Source organism: Pundamilia nyererei, unplaced genomic scaffold, assembly GCF_000239375.1.
Source record: "Pundamilia nyererei isolate P.nyererei 1_Seehausen unplaced genomic scaffold, PunNye1.0 scaffold00081, whole genome shotgun sequence".
Taxonomy (NCBI): domain Eukaryota; kingdom Metazoa; phylum Chordata; class Actinopteri; order Cichliformes; family Cichlidae; genus Pundamilia; species Pundamilia nyererei.
The window spans coordinates 996,683-1,019,845 of record NW_005187482.1 but is presented as its reverse complement, the minus strand read 5'-3'; the positions used below and the strand labels follow the sequence as shown (position 1 = coordinate 1,019,845).

The following is a 23,163-nucleotide window of genomic DNA, read 5'->3' as shown; positions in this document are numbered from 1 at the left end:
CAGAGCTCAGAGCTGGAAGCAGCAGAGACGAGCTGGTGTCCTCTCGCTGTGCCTACCAGCACACCAAAGTAGAGTCAGGTGTACTGGTATGACAAATGCTGGTTTGTGTCATAAAAAAGAAAAGAAAAAAGAAAGATTCTTTGCCCTCGAAAAACACAAGGCAATCATTTTGGGTAAAATGCAAATGAAATATATAAAATAAAATGTTTATTTACTGCATTTGAATAATTAATCATTAAATTGAGATATGCTTGGTATGAACTGAATGTATGCTAGTCAGGTGAATTTGACCAACTCATCAAAAAAAGCCTTTTATGTCATACTTATGTAACAAATTTATATGTAATCCGGTTATTTTAAGGCAAATAAATATTTATTTGAGTTTTGCACCCTAAAGGGATGCATGAGCGTAGCTGTTCTCTCGTCTAGGCTGTTTATTTCCCTCTTTTCGTGTGCTGATGAATGAATAGATTGCTTCCTCTGTCTCAGAGCCTCATTTATAAGTCATTTATATAGTCACGTTTGAGCTGGGAGCATTGCTTTTGTCCACTCATGCATTACGGTGTAGCGTTGTTGTTTGCCAATCACATTTACTGGTCCTTCTCAGTCTCAATCACGCTGTGTTATCTTTTCTATGAGCAAATGTTGGGATTTCTTAGGAGGTGAATGTGGATTCTTTACTAATACACACTGAGCTGTTCATGGGATGTGATTGGGGCGCACTGACATAATAAATAAAAATAATACACAAAAATTGGAATAACATGGTATTTTAGATCAACCCAAGGTCGATCTAAAACTGACTTTCTACTCCGTTCATACTCAAAGCACTTTCTTTCTACAAGCCTCATTTTCTCATTCAAATAGCACTTTTTTGTAATCTTTGAACCTTCACATGGACGATAGATGCATCAACTTACGATTGATGCATCCGTCCCTGTGTAGGACACGGGGATCAGTCCAGACCATGTGATTGGAAGCAGCCCCAAAAAGAAGGAGAATCAATGTGTTCTTAATATAAAGGCAAACTCATCAAATTTCTTCTCAGGTTTATTGCAGATTTGACTCAGAGGAGAGCTACATTGTTACAAACTGTTACAGTTTGTTATAACTGATCTGCACCATTAAAAAGACAACACACTTCAGGTGTGTCTGAGTCTCAGTATCTGTTGTTTCGCTCTGTATTTGCACTGCTGAGAAACAACACGCACGAGATACGAGATGTTTTCATTGTGTAAAAAGAAATAAAGCTAACTTGCCTGTTTGTATTTTGTCCATCGGGTTCCTCATTCCCCTGACGCTCTACATTCAGTTCACTTCTGCTCCCTTTCATCAAAATGCTGGTGTTAATGAGGACCTGAAAAATCTGTACTCAGCAGCAAAGAGTTACAGGACAGAACCAAATCATTGCGCACCTCGTTCACAGCATTGAGCGCCCACCTGTGCCAATCATACATTCGTTCTGGTGATACCTTCCCCTCCAAATATGCAAACTGTCAAAACCACATCAGACACAAAATAAGCTGTGATTTTTCTTCCAGTGTTAAACTCAAATTTACAGTTGTGTGATATATTTATATAATCTCCCAAAGGTTTGTGACATCTTTACATCACCAAGTCCAATACAAGACGTCAGATGCAGTGGAGACAGGTTCTCTGGAGCGATAAATAATACTCCTCCATCTGCCGATCAGATTATTCTACCAACTTTGTGGGAACAGTTTGACGATGGCCCCTTCCTGTTCCAACATGACTGCGCAACAATGCACGAAGCAAGGTACATAAAGATGATGAGCAAGAAGGACTTGACTGGCCTGCACAGAATCCTGACCTCAACTCGAAAGAACACCTTTGGGATGAATTAGAGCAGAGACTGCAAGTCTCTTATCATCAGTCTGACCTCAATTTCCCATAAACAGAAGAAGTGAAGCTGTTGTAGCTGCAAAGGGTGGAACGACATCTCATTAAACCCTATGGATTAAGAACGGGATGTCACTCTCAGGTTACATGTTACCAGTTGCTTGTTACCCTCAGCAACAAATACAAGAACAATCACTCTTTTCAGCTATTGTTATCTCAATATGCATTTATCAGTCGTATTGTGCACACAAGGACAAAGATAACTGCATAGCTCTCAACTCACCTTTGTAAATAATTTTGCTACCAAGACACCCCCAAACAAAGAGTCTATGATTGCACTGAACACATTCCTGTGCTTGAGCATATCACTGTGTGCATAAGCCTGTTGCTAATTGTGCAGCCAAACTGATTTTCAATCAGTGCCTCTCCCCGCGTGGTGCAGGTGCCATGCAGCTGCAATAAACAGCCATACAGAGCACAAGAAAGGCGCAGACTTGCTCCCCGCTCTTTCAGAAGCGCCAGGAGAGAGATGGAAGAGAAGAGTCAGGTGCAGCGTTTTCTGTAACTCTGTTGGAGATCTGCAGCCTCCTTTGTGCCCCATGCTGTCAGCTGTTTAATTAAAACCAGGCTCGTAGAGTATAATCAGTTTGCTGGAAGCCTACCTTTGCCAAGGAGGGAGCAGTGCTCAGAGCAGATGTTTGCTCTAAATCTTTCAACTCAGCAGAATATGTGGTTTTCTTGTCTCAATGAATTATGCTCACAAGTGGATATTTTCCACTTTTGTCTAATTTTAGCTTTAGCAAAGGCAAAAAACGCACGTCCTCTGCCATTTTTCCTGCTACTGATATCACTTAACGACGTAGTGTTGAGACTCGTGCCCTTCTAAGTAGACCCATATGACTGTTTGCATCAGAAAATGTCAGGTAAAGAGAGAGAGGATGACAACTCAGAATGAAACTCAAAGACTCAAACTTGAAATGTGGTACATGATCTTCCATGTAAATGACTGATGCACCCCACATACAGCCTTTCTATCCAGGATTCACGAAAACGTGTAACTGTCTGTTTCATTACTTTAAATATATTAAAAGTTTTTTAAAAACATTTCGTGTTCCCATCAGTTGTTGATTGGATATTAAAACTAACAACAACCTGGTATTGTTTGTCCTAACGTCTGTTGTCTAATTCTGTAGAGCCCATGTGAATCATAGCCTCAGTTTCCTGATATAAGGTGACAGGAGTGGCAGCCGGTGTGGTCTTCTGTTGCTGCTGGTGCTTCAAGGTTCAATGTGTTGTGTGTTCAGAGATGCTCTTCTGCACACCTTGATTGTAACAAGTGAATATTTGAGTATCTGTTGTCTTCCCATTTGCTTCAAAGTTACTTTACCTTTCTTCCTCACTCTGATGTTTTATTGTTTGAACTGCAGCACGTCGTCTTCACCACATTTGATGTTGAAAATTGTCTTTAAATGTATATTCAGATACCTTTAATATCCTCATCACATTATATTTCTCAGAATGACTATATTCATGTTTCACTGTGGTAACTTCCAACCTGACAGGCAGGACATAACATGAAAATCTACTTCTCTAAGAACAACTTCTATGTGAAAAAAACATTGTATTTATTATTTAGCAGATTGACAACTTCAGAAATACAAAATTGTCAGGGTGAGCTAAAGTGAAAACAGCAAACTAACAGAACTATGCATCAACACAAACTCAGAGACCTGACTGAAAGTAACAAAGCAAATATGGGCTTACATTTTTAGTCTATTATAATAAGAGAACACAGTTACAGAATAGCAGCAGCAGTTCACTCCTACTTACTCCTTCTATCCTCCTTGGCACGCAGCAAGTCTCAATCGCTGAGCTGACTCGTTGAAAGAAAGAAAGTGTACTTTATTGGTCCCCGTGGGGAAAATCCCTCTCTGCATTTAACCCATTCACTCAGTGAAGCAGTGGGCAGCCATTGGGCACCCGGGGAGCAGTGTGTAGGGACGGTACCTTGCTCAGGGGTACCTCAGTGTAGCTGTTCAGGGGAATCGAACCCCCGACCTTCCGATCATGGGGCCACCACTCTACCAACTGAGCTATCCCTTTTTGAATGAAAAGGGAATCAAACGATCCTCTCCAGACAGTGGCCCTTATGTAGGGCGTGGTCCTCAGGCTAGTGTTGCCACACCTGTTGCAGCCCAGCGCCTGCACAGTCTATGCAAATCTTCTATGGTTACGACACTGACCTGAGAATCTCTCGGCTCATTTTTATCTCATATTTACTGTCTGACACACAACCAATGGTCTGTTAGCTCCGCCTCGTTTTTGGCGTTGCCTTCACAGATTCATCTTAAAGCTGGGAGGAAGATAAGCGCATACAGAACAGTTACCAGAACAATATGCTACTTTTGTCACTTGTCAAGAATATGCTCTGACACAGTTACGAATTTAAGTGACAGTCAAAAGGTAAAGTCATCTTTGAAAGCATAGACAGACAGAAGGAAACAAACTTCTAACAGTAGAGTTTGATCTATTTTTTTAAAGGTCTTAAAGAAGCACTTGATGCTATATTGTGCTTAAAGACTGGAGCTGCATGTCCTAGGGAAATAAAACTCTAGTTTCCCTCCTCGCCCACTAATGATGCTTATGGAATGTGGGAATATGGGAAAACAGCACTGATCTTGCATTGCAGTGCTGTTCAGACTCTTTGTATTTTCACAGCTCTACATCATGTAGAGACATCTCAAGCTTGACAGCTCTGTCATGACTCCTTATGGATGCTAAGCCATCTCTGGAGAATTGCAGCTCAAGACAAGAGTTCAGACTGAATTATCTCATGTGTGCGAGGAGAGGTAATGTTGTTGAAGGAGTCAAAAGAAGGGCATTTAAAAATATAAGTGCATGTATCTTATTGTAGAGGAAGTTTTCTCTGCTTCTTGAGATGAGAATCTCGAGTTGGAAGAACTCACTGGGTGGTCGCTCTGCATGTACACACAAGCCTTGCAGTGGAACTCACAACAAGCCTGGCAAGGCTGTAATAAAAAGTCATTTTGGTTTTAAACTTGTCATCTAGCATTCCAAATAAACAGGCAGCAATGGTTTTGAATTCTTTGGAAAGGCCGCCCAAAGCACCTAGACACCACACGGACGTTTGATGCTTTCACTGACCACAGACAGTGAAGATAGCTTCGTTATAAACTACTATGTGTGTGTGTGTGTGTGCCCTCAAAATGCTACTTTCTAACGATAAGTGCTAACTGCTGCATTTCAGCAGCTAGCTGACATTCTGGATAGTACTGCGTGTGCATTTGTGAGGCAGTAATTCAAAAGTAACATTTAACTTTCCCCGGGGGTGCGTGCGCACCGGTGGGCCCAGCACGTCAATATTCTCCAGGAATGTTCTGTCTGCTCCGCTGTGCTCCTGGTCATCAGAAAGATCCTGCCGGTCTGAGCTTTTCCTCTCAGCCTCGTGTGGGAGTTTGTGTTTGAGGCCAGCCCGCAACATATTTCCCCAGAACAAAAGGAAATCGATTTCATTTTTCCATTCCTTCGTTCCTAAAGCACTTCTGATCTAAGGCAGATCTCAGGGTAATATACTCGGGCTTCAGAGGACAAGAAACACTCTTTTTCTCTTTTTTTCTCCTGAACTCGTGTTTTCCAGCGTGGTTGAATAGCATATGAGAGAAAAGTCTGAGTCTGTTTGTGGTTTGGATTTAAGAAAAAGACACTTAATTGCTATGCTCCGTGCTGATTCAAGCCATGAGCTAAAAATGTCAGGTGCAGGTCTCAGCCTATATTTCACGATGGCCCATTTTTGTTTTTGTATCTCCCGAGCCCATACACAGCACATTTCTCCAACTTAAATATAACACAAAAACAGGCCATTGTTTTTTATCCACACTAATTTCCATTTCAGCATTTTTAAATAGTTTGGAACAGCTGTTCAAGAACCATTTTTAGCACGCAAGCGCCAACAACTAATCACCGTCTGAAAGATATCAAGGCGGGAAGTTTCACTCAGGGTTTTTTTTTAGTTTTTTTTTTTAACAAATTGCCTGTAAAGACTGATTTAGATCATTAGCCTTCAATGACGCCTTATATAAAGAGGCACCGTTCCTTCCATAAGAAATTCTGGCTATGTTTTGGTGAGCCGCGGGGAAGGATGTACCTAATGGGATGGTGAAGTGGGTGATGTCTGAAGTAATTATTTGCCAAGGCGAAGCACTGACTGATCGTGTGATGGGAAAACAGAAGCTGTTGTACATTCTGCACTCATGTGTCGGTGTCCAAAAAAACTCCAGAAGATTACAAAGAGGCAAATCAGTACTGAAGGCTCAGGTATCTTGTTTGTGACTAGGCAACCAGATGATGGCCTCCAAAATTCCTGCTCCCCTAACCCCACCGTGTCATAAAACAGACACAAAAACAGACATCTCACCCAGTTTTTAGACATGCGATCATTTCCATAGTTTACCAGCTGCACTGAGTCCCTCTCTGTCTCTGTTCTCTTACACTGCTACTTCTACACCTCCCTTTTTCCTCCTATTCTTTTTTTTCTGACTTGTGATGTCTGTGGGTGGGAGGCTAGGTGGTTAAGCTTGACCTTCCAGATAGTTTTAGTGTTATAGGGTGTGACAGTAAAGTGGTTTTTGATAAATAAAAGGCTTTTATGTGACTAAATGAAGTTTTCGCAAGCCTTTTTTTTTTTTCCTTTTGCAATTATTTTGTTGTTTTTTTATTCTTGAATTTTTTAGCAACCTCTTAATATAGCTGCCGACTGTCTTTCACGTATTAGGTTCATAAAATAATTATTTTTGGTCTGCGCTCGGCAAACTGAGCCATCATTTTTGCCTGATCAGTACACAAAACCCTGACTGGGTGAATAATAACACTCAACTCCAAGCAGCAGAGCTTTGGTAGTTGTTGTGGTAACATGCAGACAACAAGTCTGCAGCGATATATGGCAGCTCTTTGAGGCCGGCTGTACTTTGTGCTAGATTGTAAATATAAGAGAAGAGAATACCGCCCAATGCTTTAACTTCACCAAGTGATTTTAAATAATAATGATAAATCTCCAAAAGTTGATTCTGTTCATCTGGACGTAGCATTTTGTGGGAGAAACGTTTCGTCACTCATCCAGGTGACTTCTTCAGTCTCAGCTGACTGCAGGTTTCCCCAATCTTATAAACAGTACATTTGCAATTACTTTCCTGCAACATTTGATTTACTTTCCTGGATGATTGAGAATGCATCAAAATGTGATAAATCATATAAAAAGCAATAAGCAGCGTAGGTAGGAAATGTAAAAGAACTAATAAACCAGCAGCTATTGTGAACATCTGTGTGGTTATTAGAAAAAAGGGGGAGAAATCCAAACGCCGAAAGGGTCGACCCTGTGTTGGCCACAGCTATTTATGCTAAACAGCTAATCAGTGAGTTTGTGTATTTGAATGTGAAGAATTAACCATCCATGTAGCCACACGGCACTAACATGAGTGAAAATGTGAGCTTTAACTTGTTTACCTGACACTGCATAGAAATAAAAGCACATTACGTTTTTAAATGGTGAATGTGAGAACGTCTTAAGGAGCAAACTAACACTGATTTTTACATGCAGATGCATTTATCTAATAATACTGCTGAGATCCAGAAAGTATAAAACACTTACAGTATCTATAGAGAGGTGCTGAGAGATGTTAAAGACATTCAGGAGGTGCTGCTGTATGATAAAGTATCCTGATGCTGTCCGTGTGTTTACCGTGTGTTTTATGCTCCTCTTTCAGAACACCAGAGTGCTGTTCAACATCCGTGTGGTGGGGGGATCCGTGTTTTACAGCTACCTGTCACCTCAGGATGGGCAGCCTCTCTACCACCCTGCTGTCGACAGGTCAGGATGCCTTGAATCTTATAAGTTAGCGTATATCAGGGCATAACAAGTCTCCATGTTATGTGTTGGTTCTTCCAATTATCACTTATTCACTGATAATGACTTTTTCTTATTTTGGGGTGTTAATTGCAGTTCCTGTTGAAACTTGAATCTTCCTCTGCAGCTCTTGGGAGCCCCCACAGCTGCAGCAACTTTTATGCCAAACAAAAAATTGAAAGCGTGCATGAAGCGAAAGGTCACAGAACATATTCCCTGAGCTCTGAATAGACAGTGTGTAAAGTATTTTTATATAATTAGATTTTTATTTCAAAATTTATCACTTCTCAAAAATTCAACTCTCCCTTTCACAAAAGGATACAGAGGCTATTTTGTACCATTTTAAATTGTGGTCAGATGCATCCTGTTACCTTTTTTTTTGTGATCAACATTTTATTGATTTAAAACGGGGTTGGGGGGGGGGGGGGGTACAGACATATACAGCACAACTGTAAACTGCAGTAGCAAAGCAAACATTAGCAAACAAGGCATAGGGACAGCAAAGAAAAGACACAAAAACACAAAGTTAAAACCAATTATTGCCTCTTCCAGGAGATAACTCTGGATGAGAAGATTTTCCAAGCGTCAACAGTCGTGGGTCGAGCTTTATTTAATTTTGCTGTGGTATGTTCAAAACCAATAACATCGTCTCCAGAATGACTCCATACAAATGTCAGGACAGAACCATTGCTTTGTAATAGTCTTCTTTGCAGATGTGAATCCAGCGAACAACATTTTGCATTGCATTTGTTTTAAGGAGATTTCAGAGGTATCATTAAGGAGACAAAGACCAGGATTGGGAACATAAAAAACTTCCAGTACCTCAGATAACACAGAGTTCACAAAGACCCAAAAATCGGATGCATCCTGTTATCTTTTATGGCCCTTGAGGTGTCTACTTAAACTTGATTAGAGTCCACCAGTGGAAAATTGCAGGGATTGGCTGTAAAGTGTACAAAAATTGACTCCACACATCAGGAAAAAGATCAAGCTGTGAACATCCAAGAATAACTCTGTATGCTCCCGTGATAAAACTAAGGCGAGGCGTAGATCGGCAGAAGGGTCTAAACCCACATCTGAAACTTTGCGGTTTCCCAGGAGTGCAGTGGCCTCAATCACTGTCAAATACAAGGAGACTGAGATCAGAGTCTTCTAGGAGTTTTACCAAAATGTGTAACCCAGCTAAGAGAGGTGATCAAGAACAAGACTTCAGATGTCCTCTGTAGAACCGGAAAAAACCTGCTGAACGGACCACCATCCCAGCAGCACTCCATCAGAGCAACTATACAACTGAACTGTTTGGGATGCCTATCATCTAGAAAATGCTAATAGTACAGAAGAGGTGGTGGTAGCATTGAGAACTGCTTCTGAACATCAAGGATAGGAAGGACAGTCAGAACTGTGAGATAATTATTAGTTTTGCGTAGCTAGCCAACTGGTAAGGGTTTATACTAGATAAGTGAAGTCCCGTCTTCCTCCCATCAACCAGTCAGTCCAGATGGCCGTCCCTCTCTGACCCTGGTTCTGCCTGAGGTTTCTTCCTGTTAAAAGGGAGTTTTTCCTTCCCGCTGTCGCCAAGTGCTTGTTCATAGGGGTCTTCTGACTGTTGGGGTTTCCTCTATTATTATAAGGTCTTTACCTTACAATGTAAAGCACATTGAGGTGACTGTTGTTGTAAATTGAAGCTATATAAATAAAACTGAGTGCGACAGATCTCGTTTGAGCAAACTATAAGGCTGATATTGACATGGTCCTGGGTCGGTGACCCAGTGTTTTGTGTTTTTGGATTAAGTTATACTTTTTGAATTATGCTTTTCTGTTTTGTATTATATTTACTGTTCCTGGTTTCTAGGTTTCTGCTCAGTTTCTGGTCCCTGCGAGTTGTATGCTTAGTCTTAGTTTTCGGTCTTTATATCTTCCTGTGCTCCACGTCTAGTTCCTTCTGTATCTGTGCTTCATGTTCTGTCTGTTCCAGAGTCTGTCATGTTTCCACGTCTCAGTGTCTATCCTGCCTCTTTATAAACTGTCTCGTGCTTCCTGTTTTACTTTGGTAGTCCGTGTCCTATGTCCCTGTGTCTCGTTATGTCAGATTAGCCCAGCTGTGCTTCCCTCCTGTTTCCCATTCCCTCGTTACTCCCTTGTGTATTAAAGCCCCGTGTTTTCCAGATAAGGAATCCAGATATCCTCATCGTGCTGTTTTCTCTCTTTGTGTTCCTGGCTTAATTCTAGTTCTCAGTTCCTAGTTTGTTTTCCTAGTCTGTGTTTTTTATTTTCAAGTTTCCAGTTTAATTTCTAGTTTTCATGATCAAGTTTTTTCTGTTGTTTGTTTGGTTTTTTTGTGAGTTTATTTTTTATGGAAAGTCTTCCCCGCAATAAAAGGTGACACTTTAAGTTTTCATTCCGTGTACGGGTCCTGCATTTGTCCTTCATCCTGCCTACTACAGCACACACCTTGACAGATATATTCATATTTTATTGGTCTAAAGAATTATTAGATCATTGTAAATATCTCCTGAGTTGTGGAATGACTGGTATTATGTTTGAAATCCAACAAACTCACCTCAATAACCTGTTTCAATAAGCTAACTCATGTTAGGTCTAATTTAATCAGTTTGAATGGATTTGAATTCCTCTCTGATCTAACCAGAAGGTTTCTTGAAAATAAAAGCTACAAGCAGCATGCTGACATGCTGCACACCACCATGTGTGGGTAAAAATAAGTTTAGCATTCTCTGATTGATGCTGTCCTGAAGGCAAAGTTGGCTTTAATTTCATCTTTTTTATGTATATCACATTTACTGGAAAGATTGGCTTTGATTTTCACAGCAGTGACTGAAATGTGCAGACATTTCCTCTTTCTTTACAGGCGCATGTCTGATGGCTTTCAGTTGCAGAAGTGAATTGCTGTTTCAAAGGACCATTTTGGCAAGGTCTTTAAAGGACTTCCATTTGTGTGGCTGCGAAGAACAGTTCATTCACTCACTGAATGGTGCTGATGGGGGCAAATGCTTTTGAAATCTTTTGAAATGCAAATGCAAAAGCAGCACACTGTATCCGAGAATCTCGTGTAATGATAGCGTTTGAACTCTAATGATTCAGAAATATGTTCTGTCCCCAAGTCAGCCCATATCAAGTAGGCAAGAGTGTTCTAGTGCAAGTGCTTCACTACACTTTGTTCACTTCTTTTGGCCTCTGTAAACTGTTTGTGTTTGTGTGTAATGTCACACAGGTCAGAGATTGCCTTGTTAGCACCTTTTTGGTCATGTTAGCATTAAAGCATGGATGCAAATATTGGATGGCAACTACTTTGGTTTTGAGTGAAACCTCTGAACCACTATCAGATTGAAACGGCACCACCTACTGACTTCAGTCATCCCCTGAGTCTTATTTTAGTGGGTGTCTCTTTAACTATTAAATTTTAGCATGCTGCCATAATTAGCCAATGATAGGAATTGCACTTGCTTACTATCAGCATGTTTTAGCATCCTGATCTAAGACTAGCTCAAAGATTTCTGTATCTGTGTACAGACAACAGACTGCTCTCTTAAAATAATAATGTGCATAGTGTCACACATATCACAACTGCCATAAAAACGAATGACAGCTGCTGGTAGATTCCTGCTCTTTCTATTAATTTTCTTTTGAAACTTTGATTTTGTTCGACAGCTTCCACAGCACCTCAGAAATGCTCAAAGTTGATTTTTAATGGAGACATTTAAAGGTTCTGTCTTAATGGGATGACAGCAGTCTAACAGCACAAACTGAAATCAACATCAGCTACTTCAGATATGTTCATCTGTATTGCACATCTGTATTGCACATCTCACATAAGCATTCACTCCTATGTTTAATTTTATGGGGATAAATTGTTCATCTCTCTCGGAGTCAATACATCAACTGCTTATGTCCCATCTAAAAGCAACAACGATGCTGACACCTAGTGGTTTGAAAGCATCAGTGCACATGTACTTAAACAGTCCAGTAAATTGATAAATGTGTCATAACTTGAAACTGCAGCAAATGTTAGAAAAGCCTGATGGAAGTAAAACAGATGGAGTAGTCCTGCTGACAGGATCGATGTCACGTTGTACCGATGCCTCACAGCTACCTTTGATCCTGATGTCTTTTAGAGCTTTGAAGCTGTGCGGCTCAGGAGGCCCTCCACATGTGAAGCTCATTATCGAGTGGGAACACAGAATCAAAGACTGGTCAGTATATTGTGCATCCAGTTGTTTCAGTATCACTTTAGCATTCGCGCTAACCTTAACTAACTCTTTGTGCCCGCAGCCTCTTCGGTAACATTAAGGAGGAGGTGGTGAAGGATGCGGAGAGCGTGAGGAATCAGCAACAGCAGCATGTACAGCAGTACAGCTGCACCTTGGATGAGTGCTTCCAGCTCTACACCAAAGAGGAACAGGTAGACTGTGTGCTGTTATAGATATTTACAGTTTGGAACAACAGTACAGCACGGATGTGTTGCCGCTTATGCTCTTTTAGTTCAGCGGCCTAAACTGTGTAATTGATTTCTGTTTTTTGTTTTTTTAAAAAGTGGTAACTTGTGCACAAAAATAAAAGAAAATATTAATATCTTAATATAATACAATATTAATGCTGATAGATCAATCAATGAATACATTTCCATCTAATCTATGTTTCTTACTGATACCCATCAGGGAAAGACAAAGACTTTAGACACAATTAAAACACTTTAACATTTGAAGCTAACAATGGGATAGAAGTCAGCAAGTTGTTTTGTATGTGTCAAGATTCAACTAAAAGTTTGGCCCAAATTCAGACCAGAATGAGGAATTTAAAAAAAACAATCAAGTTTTATTAAAAATTGATAGCTTGGCCAGCAGAGGTAACAAATCCAAAGTGACAAAACCAATCCAAAATAAACAGACGGCACTTGCAGGGGAGAGGAGCCGCATTGAAAACCCACACAAGCAAACCAGGAAGTACAACAAACAATCTGACGAAGAGGAAGAAGAAGGCAGAACTATTTATACTCAGAGGGCTGACCAATAAAGTGGAGACAGGTGGGGGACAAGGCTCAGCTGAAGAAAAACAAGATAGTCAACAGACAGGAAGTAAAATCCAGGAACAAGATACCAGAGGAAATGAGTTAACAGAATAAAAACAGGAAATGAACGAGCCACTATAACTGAAATGAGGAGGCGCTGAAGCTGCAGTGACAGATGGAGGAACAGATGGGGAAACACTGAAGGAACTAAAAATAAATAACAAACTCAGAATAGGAATCGAGGCTGAATAAAAACCAAGGATTCAAAACCAACGCCGAAGCACCAGCAGTGCTTCTAATCTCCACAAGCACAGAACGATAAGAAGAGACAAGAGCTCGAATAGAACAAGAGCTAATGCTCGAAGTGCTGAAACCATACCAACCACCGTGGACCCTACAGAAGCCACGCACATCACCCAACTCCTCCAGGATGGATGCTGCGTCTCCCTGCACGGTCTCAAGAGCATGAAGAAGATTACAGGAAGCAGGCAGTTACTTTAGGAGAGCTGGACAGACAGGGAGTAAGAGGACGAGCACTGCCAGAGTGACAAAATGACCTCCAGCAGGAAACTAATGTGAATGTCTCTTAATAACTGGCTCTGGTCATAGTATTGTAGGTCCTGGTGCAGACCTGGGACAAGATCCCTAAAAACACCATCTATAGTCTCATTAGGAGTGTTCCCCAATGTCGTCAGGCATGCATACAAGCATGTACTGAGTAACATTTTGAGTTGCTGCAATGAAATTTTGCCAAAACGGACTATTCGTCAGTTCTTCTCTTTGTGGTGTTTTTGATCATTTTCATTTCTGTCACACCATGTGACATATTTTTATATCCTAACTCATATTCCAGTCCATATCAGTACAGACATCCATTAAGTTTGTTTTTTCCAGGTGAGATCTGATGTGTTTTCAAAGGTTTCCTTTCATTTTTCTGAGCTGTGTACATTTTGCTACTGAACTAGTGCAGTGTGGAACTGGCTCCACGTGTTTGTGTTTGTATTGGTATTAAATCAGGAAGTAATCAGGTAGTTCAAAAATAGACAGTTGTTGTTGCATGTAGATATGCCAGCGTACAACACACTGACGCTGACTGAAACGGGAAAGGAATGTTTGTTTTTGAAAGGTTATGTTTGTCTATCGTCTATCAGTAGGTGGTAAAGAGGTAAAAACAAGCAGGCGAAGTATTTTTATCGACTGCAACATGTCAAATGTCTGTTCATGCTTTCCTCTGTGGGCAGTACATGACAGTGTTAGACAGCTTTTAAGTGGGTTGTTCCCATCATGTGGAGTGTCAGAATCATATGACTGTCCATGTGCTTCAGTGATGCGTTCAGCCAAACACTCCAGAGACAAAAATGTCTCTTTTCCCAGCAAAACATCCAAAAGGCACTTTTTTTTCCTGTGTTTTTTTGCATGGAGATGTAGATGAATGTAATTTATTATTACATTTTATTAGAATAATTAAGAGTAGACGTAGATTAGAAAGTAGTTGAATCCATTTTTTGTTACAGTTGCATTTTGTTACCAGCTGGTGGAGCTGCTGTCTCGAGGGAGACGCTGTTCAATCTAAGCCGGTAAATGTTGCTCTGATTGAGCCAACTTACCAATATTTCACTGTATAAATAAATTCCTTTTTACAAATTGCAGGTGTTGATTCCTTTCTAAACCTGATAAAAAGAAGATAAAAGCATAAAATCATAATTATCTTTTTTTTTCACTGCAGTCCAGAAAGCAAATGCAAACATTTACAAAGGTACAGAAGGCAAGCGGAGGATGTGTTTTTTTTCTGAGATTCTCCGTATGTTTGAGGTGATTTTCGCCTCACAGAGTATTTTTTGAGCAATGAGATGGTCGTTGTTGTTGTGTGTCAGCGAAAAGTGCAGCCGTGCTTTATTTGCGATGCATGTGACATTAACAAAGCGATAAACAATCTTCAGCGCTTCTTTGTAAAGTTTGAGTGCATGACCTTGCTGAATGCAACAGCTCATCACTTCACAGTATTCAGGATGGTAAATATAGGGAAGCGAGAAAAGTGTGCACAAGTAGTAACCATGGCAACAGATTCTAAATGTACGTCTTGGTCAAAGTCGAGCCGAGTGCTCCACGAGCAAAGGAAGAAAGAATTTCCAGGTTTTCGCTGTACCACTGTGTGAGTTATAAGAATGTAATAAAACAGGAGGGGAAAACTGATTTGCAAACATATGACGCAGAAGAGGGATTTTTGAGAGACTGTCAAATATTTAAATGCCAGTTTTGTCTCTGCTTCCCTTCCTCTCTGTTTTTCCAATCAGCTGGCACCTGATGATGCCTGGAAGTGCCCCCATTGTAAGCAGCTGCAGCAGGGCATGGTGAAGATGAGCCTGTGGACCCTGCCAGACATCCTCATTCTCCATCTGAAGCGCTTCAGGCAGGTGGGTGAGCGAAGGAACAAGCTCACCACATTCGTGCATTTCCCCCTGGTGGGCCTGGACATGACGCCGCACGTGGTGCATCGCAGCCACGGCGCCCATCAGCACCCTCTACAGCCGGGCTGGAAGCAGAGCAGACGACCTGACCTGGCTCCTCCTGACTATCTGTATGATCTGTATGCTGTGTGCAACCACCACGGAGGCATGCACGGTGGACATTACACAGGTAACATCTAAGAAATGTACTTAGAAGTTTGTACTTTATTTGTACAGTAACAAAGTCCCTCACAGTTTAGATAAAAACACATTAAAACCAAGTGACCATATTTATAGATGTAAATTCAAGTTTGGAAATGGGCCTGTAATTGTCGGTGGGATCTCCGGACGTTTTGGGGGGGATTTTAAGCAGAGGGATGACAGAGGCTGTTTTAAAATAATCTTGCATGCGCTCAGATGATAGTGACAGTAGCAGATAAAGTCAGTCTGAAAATCAGTAAAAAAGAAGATTCCAGAAACCGGTCTTTCTCTGCACCAGCTCCAGGTTTTAATGCTGTGAGTAATTGGTGTATTTGACCCCGCACCCAAACTGTCATGATGCTGTAACGCAGATGAAAGAAACAAGGCTTTCCCTGAAAAAGCAGTTTTGGCACCATAAGTTATAATGATACCTTTCTATAGGCTACATCATTCAGTATAAACTGGGCCTTCACACTTTATCCTGTGAGATGTGCGTGGCTTTTGAACCACGAGCTGAAAAGAAGCTGCACGGTCCTTCTTTTCTTTCACTCAGAGGATGTGTCATGACTTCCAAAAAGAATTTCAAATTTAGATTTTTACAACCATAGAGCACTTTTCCACTTAACCTCAGTCTGTATTAAATTACCTCAGGTCCAGAGAAGGCTGCAGCATTTTCTCCCATAAAAGTGAGGATACATTTATTATGACAGAAGTTTTTAGAGTGAACAGGAAAGCTGGGAGAGAGAGCGGGGGAAGACAAGCAGCAAAAGCCCTGGGATAGATAGAACTCAGGTTTCTGCAGTAGCCTTATGATATATGGGTCGCCTGCTCAAGCTAGGCGATGAAATAAAATGATTTCAAGGCCAAGACCGATTTCTCCCACACAGCCCTCGTGGAGTTGCAATATGCAGATGACGGCACTAACATCACCCACACAGAAAAAGATCTTCGGTGCATGCTAAATGGCTCTGTCTGGGCAAACTTGCACATCGGCGTGACTTTAAAGAAAATAAAAAAAGACAGCAAGGATCTTAATTAACCTCGGCAAGTCTTCCATAAAATAAAAATTGACATTGTAAGCCCCGAAAATGATCTTCTTGAAGAAGCAGAAACAAACAGCATGACCACCACCATCATTAGACGCCAGCTGACATGCTGATTGATGTAAGTCTGATTTATAAACAGGTCCTCTGCCTACAACTAAATGACTGCAAGTAAGCAATAGAATAAAAAAATAGAAACTCAAAGGATTTAACTGAGAGGACTTTGGGTAAAAAAGAATTACATCAAGTGCGAGAAGAAACAGTGTAATTGACTTGCACTCATCTCAGACAAGCTGCCAGAAATGAGCTGTTCCAGAACTTCCAGTTTGAGCCATCCCAAGTCTCAGAAAGGATCCATACAAGAGCCCAATTTGTTTAAAAGCCCAGTGAGGACACCCTGTGGCAAAGACATAGAAAAGTATTCATATTATCAGCTGCCTTGGTCATTAGCCGCAGCATGGGTATTAATAGAAAGCTGAACAGACAGTTAAGGATCCAATTACCCATGCATTGTGTATTTTCCTGTGTATGTTTATGAGCAAACTCCCACAGACACACCCATCTGTGTACCACTTTTTTACTCATTAATTAGTCAAATAAAGAAACAACTGCAGTGACATCCTTTCGCCGGAGCCTAGCAGAAATCAAAGAGTTTGGTCTCTCTGCTTTTTCCATTGTAATTTCAGCCTATTGCAGGAACTCTGTTGACGGCCAGTGGTACAGTTATGATGACAGCAGCGCTGAGCCAGTTCCAGAGGCGGAGGTGTGCACACGTGGAGCCTACATCCTCTTCTACCAGAGGAGAAACACTATCCCCCCCTGGTCTGCCAGCTCCTCAGTCACAGGTCAGTCCTTTCAGATGCTGCAGAGTGCCTTGTTATTATTAGTTGGCTGGAATCTGCTACACCTCATTCATATAATATAAAACTAATGGAGGCAACATGGGAGTGTCATTGCACCTCACACCCTCATTATCTGGTAAAAACTCTATTTTTAGCCCCATCAGTGTTCATTTTCACTGCCTCATCTTGTGTTGTAGCTAATAGCCAACAAGACCTGCTGCCAGTCTCTATTTACATGAGTCACAGAGACGCTCTTTTTCATAGTTTCTACCTAATGTCTGTTTTTCCTAATGGATGAAAATAGATACTACTCCACAATCACAGATCTGTTGCCATCTCGATGCAGGATTGCTTCTTCTAATGGAGCTGTAGTTGGTCTTTTTCTCTTAATGTGCATGCTTATTATTGGACTGGACTGAAACAAAACAAATTATTTTCATTCCTCTGTTTAGGTTCCACCAGCTCGTCCGCCTCTGACCACTGGCTGGTCCGGCTGACAGGGGGCAGTAAGAGGGGCAGTGTGGTGTCAGGAGGACCTGTGCCGGGATCTCTGGGAGCCGTACAAGCCCCTGAGTCTCCTGAGTTGCCAGTGTTTAGAGATGAACCTCCCAAAACAGTGGAAACATGTAGGTATCTGGACTAATGTGTATAGTTTGTATATGTTGTATAAAACTCAAGAAGGCAAAAAAACCCTTTAAGAGTAAAAGATGAGGTGCATTTTATAGTTTACACTGCTACATTGTTACCAAAGCTTGGTTAACTCCTTTCTCATCTTAACAAAAGAAGAAAACAATTCCTTGTTTTGAGTTAGTATTTTATTGTTGTTCTTGCTGGTGATCTTGATGTGATTCCAACCTCGTGCGGGTCTATAATCTTGACCCTGACGTCCTTTGACAGTTTTTGGGTCTTGCCCAAGGTGGTGGAGAGGTTGGAATGGATGAAATGTATTCTGTGTGCTTCATTCACACCAATCTAACACAACCACAATCTCTGAGAGTCAGACTCTGGTTTGGTTGTTGAATACTTATTTCACTCAGTTACATGCAAATCAATAGATAATGTTTATGTGATGTGTTTTTCTGCATTTTTCTTTGATGTTCTGTCTCTCTCCATCAAAATGAAACTACTATGAAAGTCAGAGATTGTTTATTTTTGTGTAACTCAGGAGACCTACAAATAAGTTTTTCCCCAACTTTAAATAAGGACTATTTTGACTTTGTGAATCATGCAAAATTTGCAGATTCATGCAGATTTTTACAAATATATCATCCTAAACTCTCCTCCTCCTTGGAAGCATTTTTTGCATTCTGGTATAACAATAATCTATCCAGGTCATGTCAATTTCTTTTTTTAAACTTTGTCTCGTGTCTTGTCTCCTATAGATGGGTCAGAAAACAATCAGTTTGTCAGAGGGTACCAGGGCAGGAGTGTAAGCATGAGATCGCCAACTAAGCCCAAGGACACCCTGAACAAAGTTCTCCCACTGAGGTGGTCCTTTGGTTCCAGAGACCGTATCAAGCACTCTGCCCAGACTCAATCTGGAGAGCTGGTGGAGTATCTCGAGTCCGGTCGGCGTCCAAGATGTACCAAAGACCCCATCATCACGCTGGTGGCTACCCCGCCACAAAGAAACCCCCATGGAAGAGTCTTTGAAGCAGGACAGGACTGCAGTTCACCGAGCGGCAGCAGCCTCAGCTGTACAGACAGAGTCAGCTCTGAAAGTTGTTACTCCCCCAAAATACCAGAGGGACAGAGCAGAACTTTTGCAGAGAGAAACATCGGCCATGGAGGCGATAATGGCAGCAAAGATGTCAAAGCTCGAGATGATGATTCTCTGAGAAGGAGATCATCTAAGAGAGCGAGGCCAGACCAGGGCAGGACCCTGGAGTTCCAGCTACAGAGAGGGGCCATTCTAGGCGGTCAGTTCAGCCACAGCGCACCCCCGAGCAGAGATTCTACACTGAGAAGATCTAAGGTCCACATAGGGGCGACTCCCAGGGCACAAAAAGACTTGTTACAGATGGTCCTTCAGCCTGAGGACAGGAGGGTGCAAAGAGGACATGAAGGTCGGAGCCAAGAAAGTCTCTTCTCTTTTTTTAAGCCCGGTTTCTTGAAGAAAGACATTCCAAGGTCACCAGTCAAGGGGCAAGAGAAGCGCCTGAAAGACCATGAAGATCTGGGAAGGCTGGCGAGTAGCAATTTAGCCAAGCTGTCCCTCTCCAACGGGACTCTGACTGCTGCGGCACTAGAAGAGAGGAAAGGCGCCGGTGGGCCCAACTGCGATGGCCATAACTGCAAAGTCCAGCTGGTCAACGGAAAGGCTGGAAGTCATGACCCTGTCGACATCAAACGCGCTCACAGCTCCAGCAACATCCAGACGAAACTAGATTTGACATTTCGCAGGTGCGCCTCCCTGCAGAGGAACGGAGAAGTCACGATCCCTGCAGCTCACCGCGTCCTGCTGGCGGACAAGCCGGGTTACGCCACTCTGCAGCGGACGCGATACAGTACCACCTCACTGGGTAGGCACGGAGCTTTCCCTGAGGCCTGTTTTAAAGGTCACATTGCACTCTGAAATTAATTATTATGTTATGTGGAATTGTAAATAAAATCCTTTCAGTTTGTCTGGTCTAAAAAAACAAAAAGCACAAATTAGAGCTAATGTCAGCGGCATGGTTGATGTTTTTTCTTCTTATGTCAGCTTGGTTTTAAAATGAGAAACTGCCTTTGGTGAACAAAGAAGTGGTGACAGTGGAAGTGGATTGGCCAAACATTCCTGCTGCTGTAATGCACTAATTGAAACTGTGGAATGAATTCCAATTGACGGATTAGGTGTAAGCTATTAAATTCCAGCAAATGCAGCCACACATGTCAAAATCTCAGTTGAAGCCAGCTTTTTCTTTGTTACCAATGCTAATGCTGATTTCCTGTTTGACAGGTGATCAAATACTAATTGTTTCCTTTTATATCCCATTATAAGTGCCTCTGTGAGAGCCTTGAATGACTGCTGAACACCCGAGCTCTCTACTGATTCCTCCACACCCACGCACCGGGAGAAGCCCACAGCTGGAGGCATCGCCGAATCAAAGTACATCTTCTCTCTCCCCTTCATAGTACTGTTCTAAGTTCTCACCTGTGTGTGTCTTAAATGAAATCTATGCAGAGATGAATTACTAAGGGAAAATACTGCTGTAATGTGATTTGTTTCCTGCACTTTTTGTGTTGTTTTTACACTGCTGTCTGCTGTTAGTACACTACATGTTTGAGTTTATGATCAACTTTTTTGAAAGTGGAGGTTGATATGGTGAATTTGCATAGTTTTAGTCCATTGTGGAGTGTGGCATGTACTGATTGACTAAAGAACAGTTTACAGTTAATGGGCGATGATGTGTAAGATTGTTCTAAAGCGCTGCAAAAACTATACTAACACAGCACTGTTAACCGGCTGTATTATCAGTTAAATATTATATTTTGTTGCACTTTCTTTTTTGTACACTTTTCCATATCTGAGCTCATTTGGAACAATTGCATTGTACAAATTGGGCAAAATCAACAGATACAGATGAGGACAGAGTTATTAGCCTCCCCTTTTTCCAAAGTACTGATACACAGAGCAGGCAATTTTTAACAAAGCTTCTCCAAACATCCTAGTTTTATTTTGGATGCTTATGTTATTTTACTTATCAGTGCCAAAATTATTAGCCCAGTTGATGTAAAAAGTCAAATGTGAATCCCTTTTGCTGGATAACCACCTGCATGTTCTTCTTTGGTGAATCTCTCAAGCTCCTACAGATTCGATGGCCTTCTGGCATGGAACTTGGTCTTCAGTTCATCCCACAGATTTTAGGTAGGATCCAATTTAGGGTTTTGTGTAGTCCAGTCAATAATATTCACTTTGGTCTTCTCAGTCGAGTTCTTCCCCAGGAGCGATGTGTGTTTTGGGTCATTCCTGTGTTGCAAGATAGAGTTCCTTCCACATTGATGAGATCCATAGTTCAAGATGCACTGGAGCATCCCCACAGCCTAATAATCCCACCACCGTGTTTCACTGTGGGGACGGTGTTCTTTAGACCTACAATGTAAGCAGAGTCTCTGTGGCCGAAGAGCTCTAGTTTCATCTCATCTGACCATAGGACACACTTCCAGTACGCTTGTTATTTCTCCAAGTTGTTAGTAACATACTTTCATCTGTCTCTTCTGCAAAAGTTTTTCTTGCTCTGCAACCTCCCAATCCACTCCTGTACATGGTTCGAGTGATAGTCTTCTTGGAGACTACAATTCCCTACTTGACATGTCATTCAATGGTGTCTTGGCAGTTGTTGGCAAATTTTCTTTCCAGAGTCTTTGAGATCTTTGGCTTCCTACCTCTGCCAGGCTCGTTCTGTACTCTGTGACTCTCTTTTAATTTCTTGATGATACTTCTCACTCCAATTGTTGGCATCTGGAAATGCTGTGACCACTTTGTATATCCTTGCTTTGGGATTATCAAGATTGCTCTGTTACAAAAGCAATAGGGAAAATTAGAAATTTCATACAGGTGATAATAATTTTGTTCTCATCTGTACTTCGGCTGGTGAAGAGTATGTAAGGGGACTTTCATGACTAAAGGTTTGGTCTGGGGGGGTGTTGGAGCTGTGAAACCCCATTCTTTTCAAATGTGCATTTTCCAGTGGTTGGTTTGCTCTGTGGAGGGAAATAAAACATCATGAGGAAATTTTAAGAAAGCACAGAAAACATGTTTTTACCACCCCAGTGGCTTGCACAGCAATAAAGGAGAGGGCTGTTTTTTTTTTTTTTATCTCCACATCTGTTGCTCCAGTGTGTGGGAGAGTGAGTGTGTACTGTATGTCTTTTTCACTCGAGTTGGATTGAAATTTTGCTGATTTAAAAAAATCGTGCACGAGGCTGTTCTTTCATCGAAGACTTGAAGATAGACAGAGTGTTAATGGCAATCATGCTTCAAAGCATTCCCTGAAAATTGTATAAAGTAGCAGGAGCTCTTCCTGAATATTTAGTGTCTGTTTAATTCAGAGTAATCACCATTTCTGGAGCTGCACCGTGATAGCTTTCTCCGATGCGGCGGAAGGATGAGCAAACCAGAAATAACTTTTTTTTTTTCTCTATTCAAACTCGACGATAAGCTTTTGATTTACAATAAACTGTTTTCAGTGTTTTAAATTTGTCACTGATGCTTTTGAGAGTCCCTGTTAGTTGCACACACTGTATCTGTCCTCGCTGTTTTATGTTCTGTCATTTGACGTAACTGTTTAAAATCACTATTTACCAAATTAAGTGATCATACATGAAGGATGTGTCTGATACATTATTTGGGAACAATGGCTAGATTCTATTTTATTAACTTTTTTAAAAGTCTACATTTTGTACCTGATGTGTAATTATGTAATTTAAGTACCAGATTAAAACTGTATGCTTCAGATTACCACGAAAGGGCGGAATAATAGGTTCGGTAGGTTTGAATGTGACACAACACACGCAAGTTCTTGAATCGGACTGTCTGTAACATCTGCATAACGTACTGAGAGTTTTATGGGTTGCAAATTAAACACAGCTTTTCTCACAAATCATGTCAGTGTTGCAGAATTATTTGTGGTGCATTTTTCTCAACGTTGCTTCAAATAAATGAAAAACAGCTGAGTTTTTTCTTTTATTTAAAAAAAAGGCATTGCATGACTCCTCTTAATTCATACTTAATCATCTTTTTTTTAAAAACTCAAAGTGTGAATAATAACATTTTTAAATTTAAAAAAAATGTTCATGCATACAAAACAATGTATAGATAATAACCAAGATTAATTTTCCAGAAACC

The 23,163-nt window shown here is 41.2% G+C and overlaps 1 protein-coding gene across 1 annotated transcript in view; it reads left to right on the top strand.

Annotated features, from left to right (window-relative positions):
- usp43b (ubiquitin specific peptidase 43b) overlaps positions 1-22,912 on the top strand; it is an 83,781-nt gene extending 60,869 nt beyond the window's left edge. Inside the window, exons 9-16 of the mRNA XM_005738004.1 lie at positions 7,641-7,744; positions 11,911-11,988; positions 12,068-12,197; positions 15,098-15,440; positions 17,181-17,339; positions 17,789-17,962; positions 18,719-19,858; positions 20,317-22,912. Of these exons, the coding sequence (XP_005738061.1) occupies positions 7,641-7,744; positions 11,911-11,988; positions 12,068-12,197; positions 15,098-15,440; positions 17,181-17,339; positions 17,789-17,962; positions 18,719-19,858; positions 20,317-20,327 (2,139 nt within the window). The 3' untranslated portion in view covers positions 20,328-22,912. The remainder of the gene's footprint in view (positions 1-7,640; positions 7,745-11,910; positions 11,989-12,067; positions 12,198-15,097; positions 15,441-17,180; positions 17,340-17,788; positions 17,963-18,718; positions 19,859-20,316) is intronic.
- Positions 22,913-23,163: the final 251 nt, after the last annotated feature.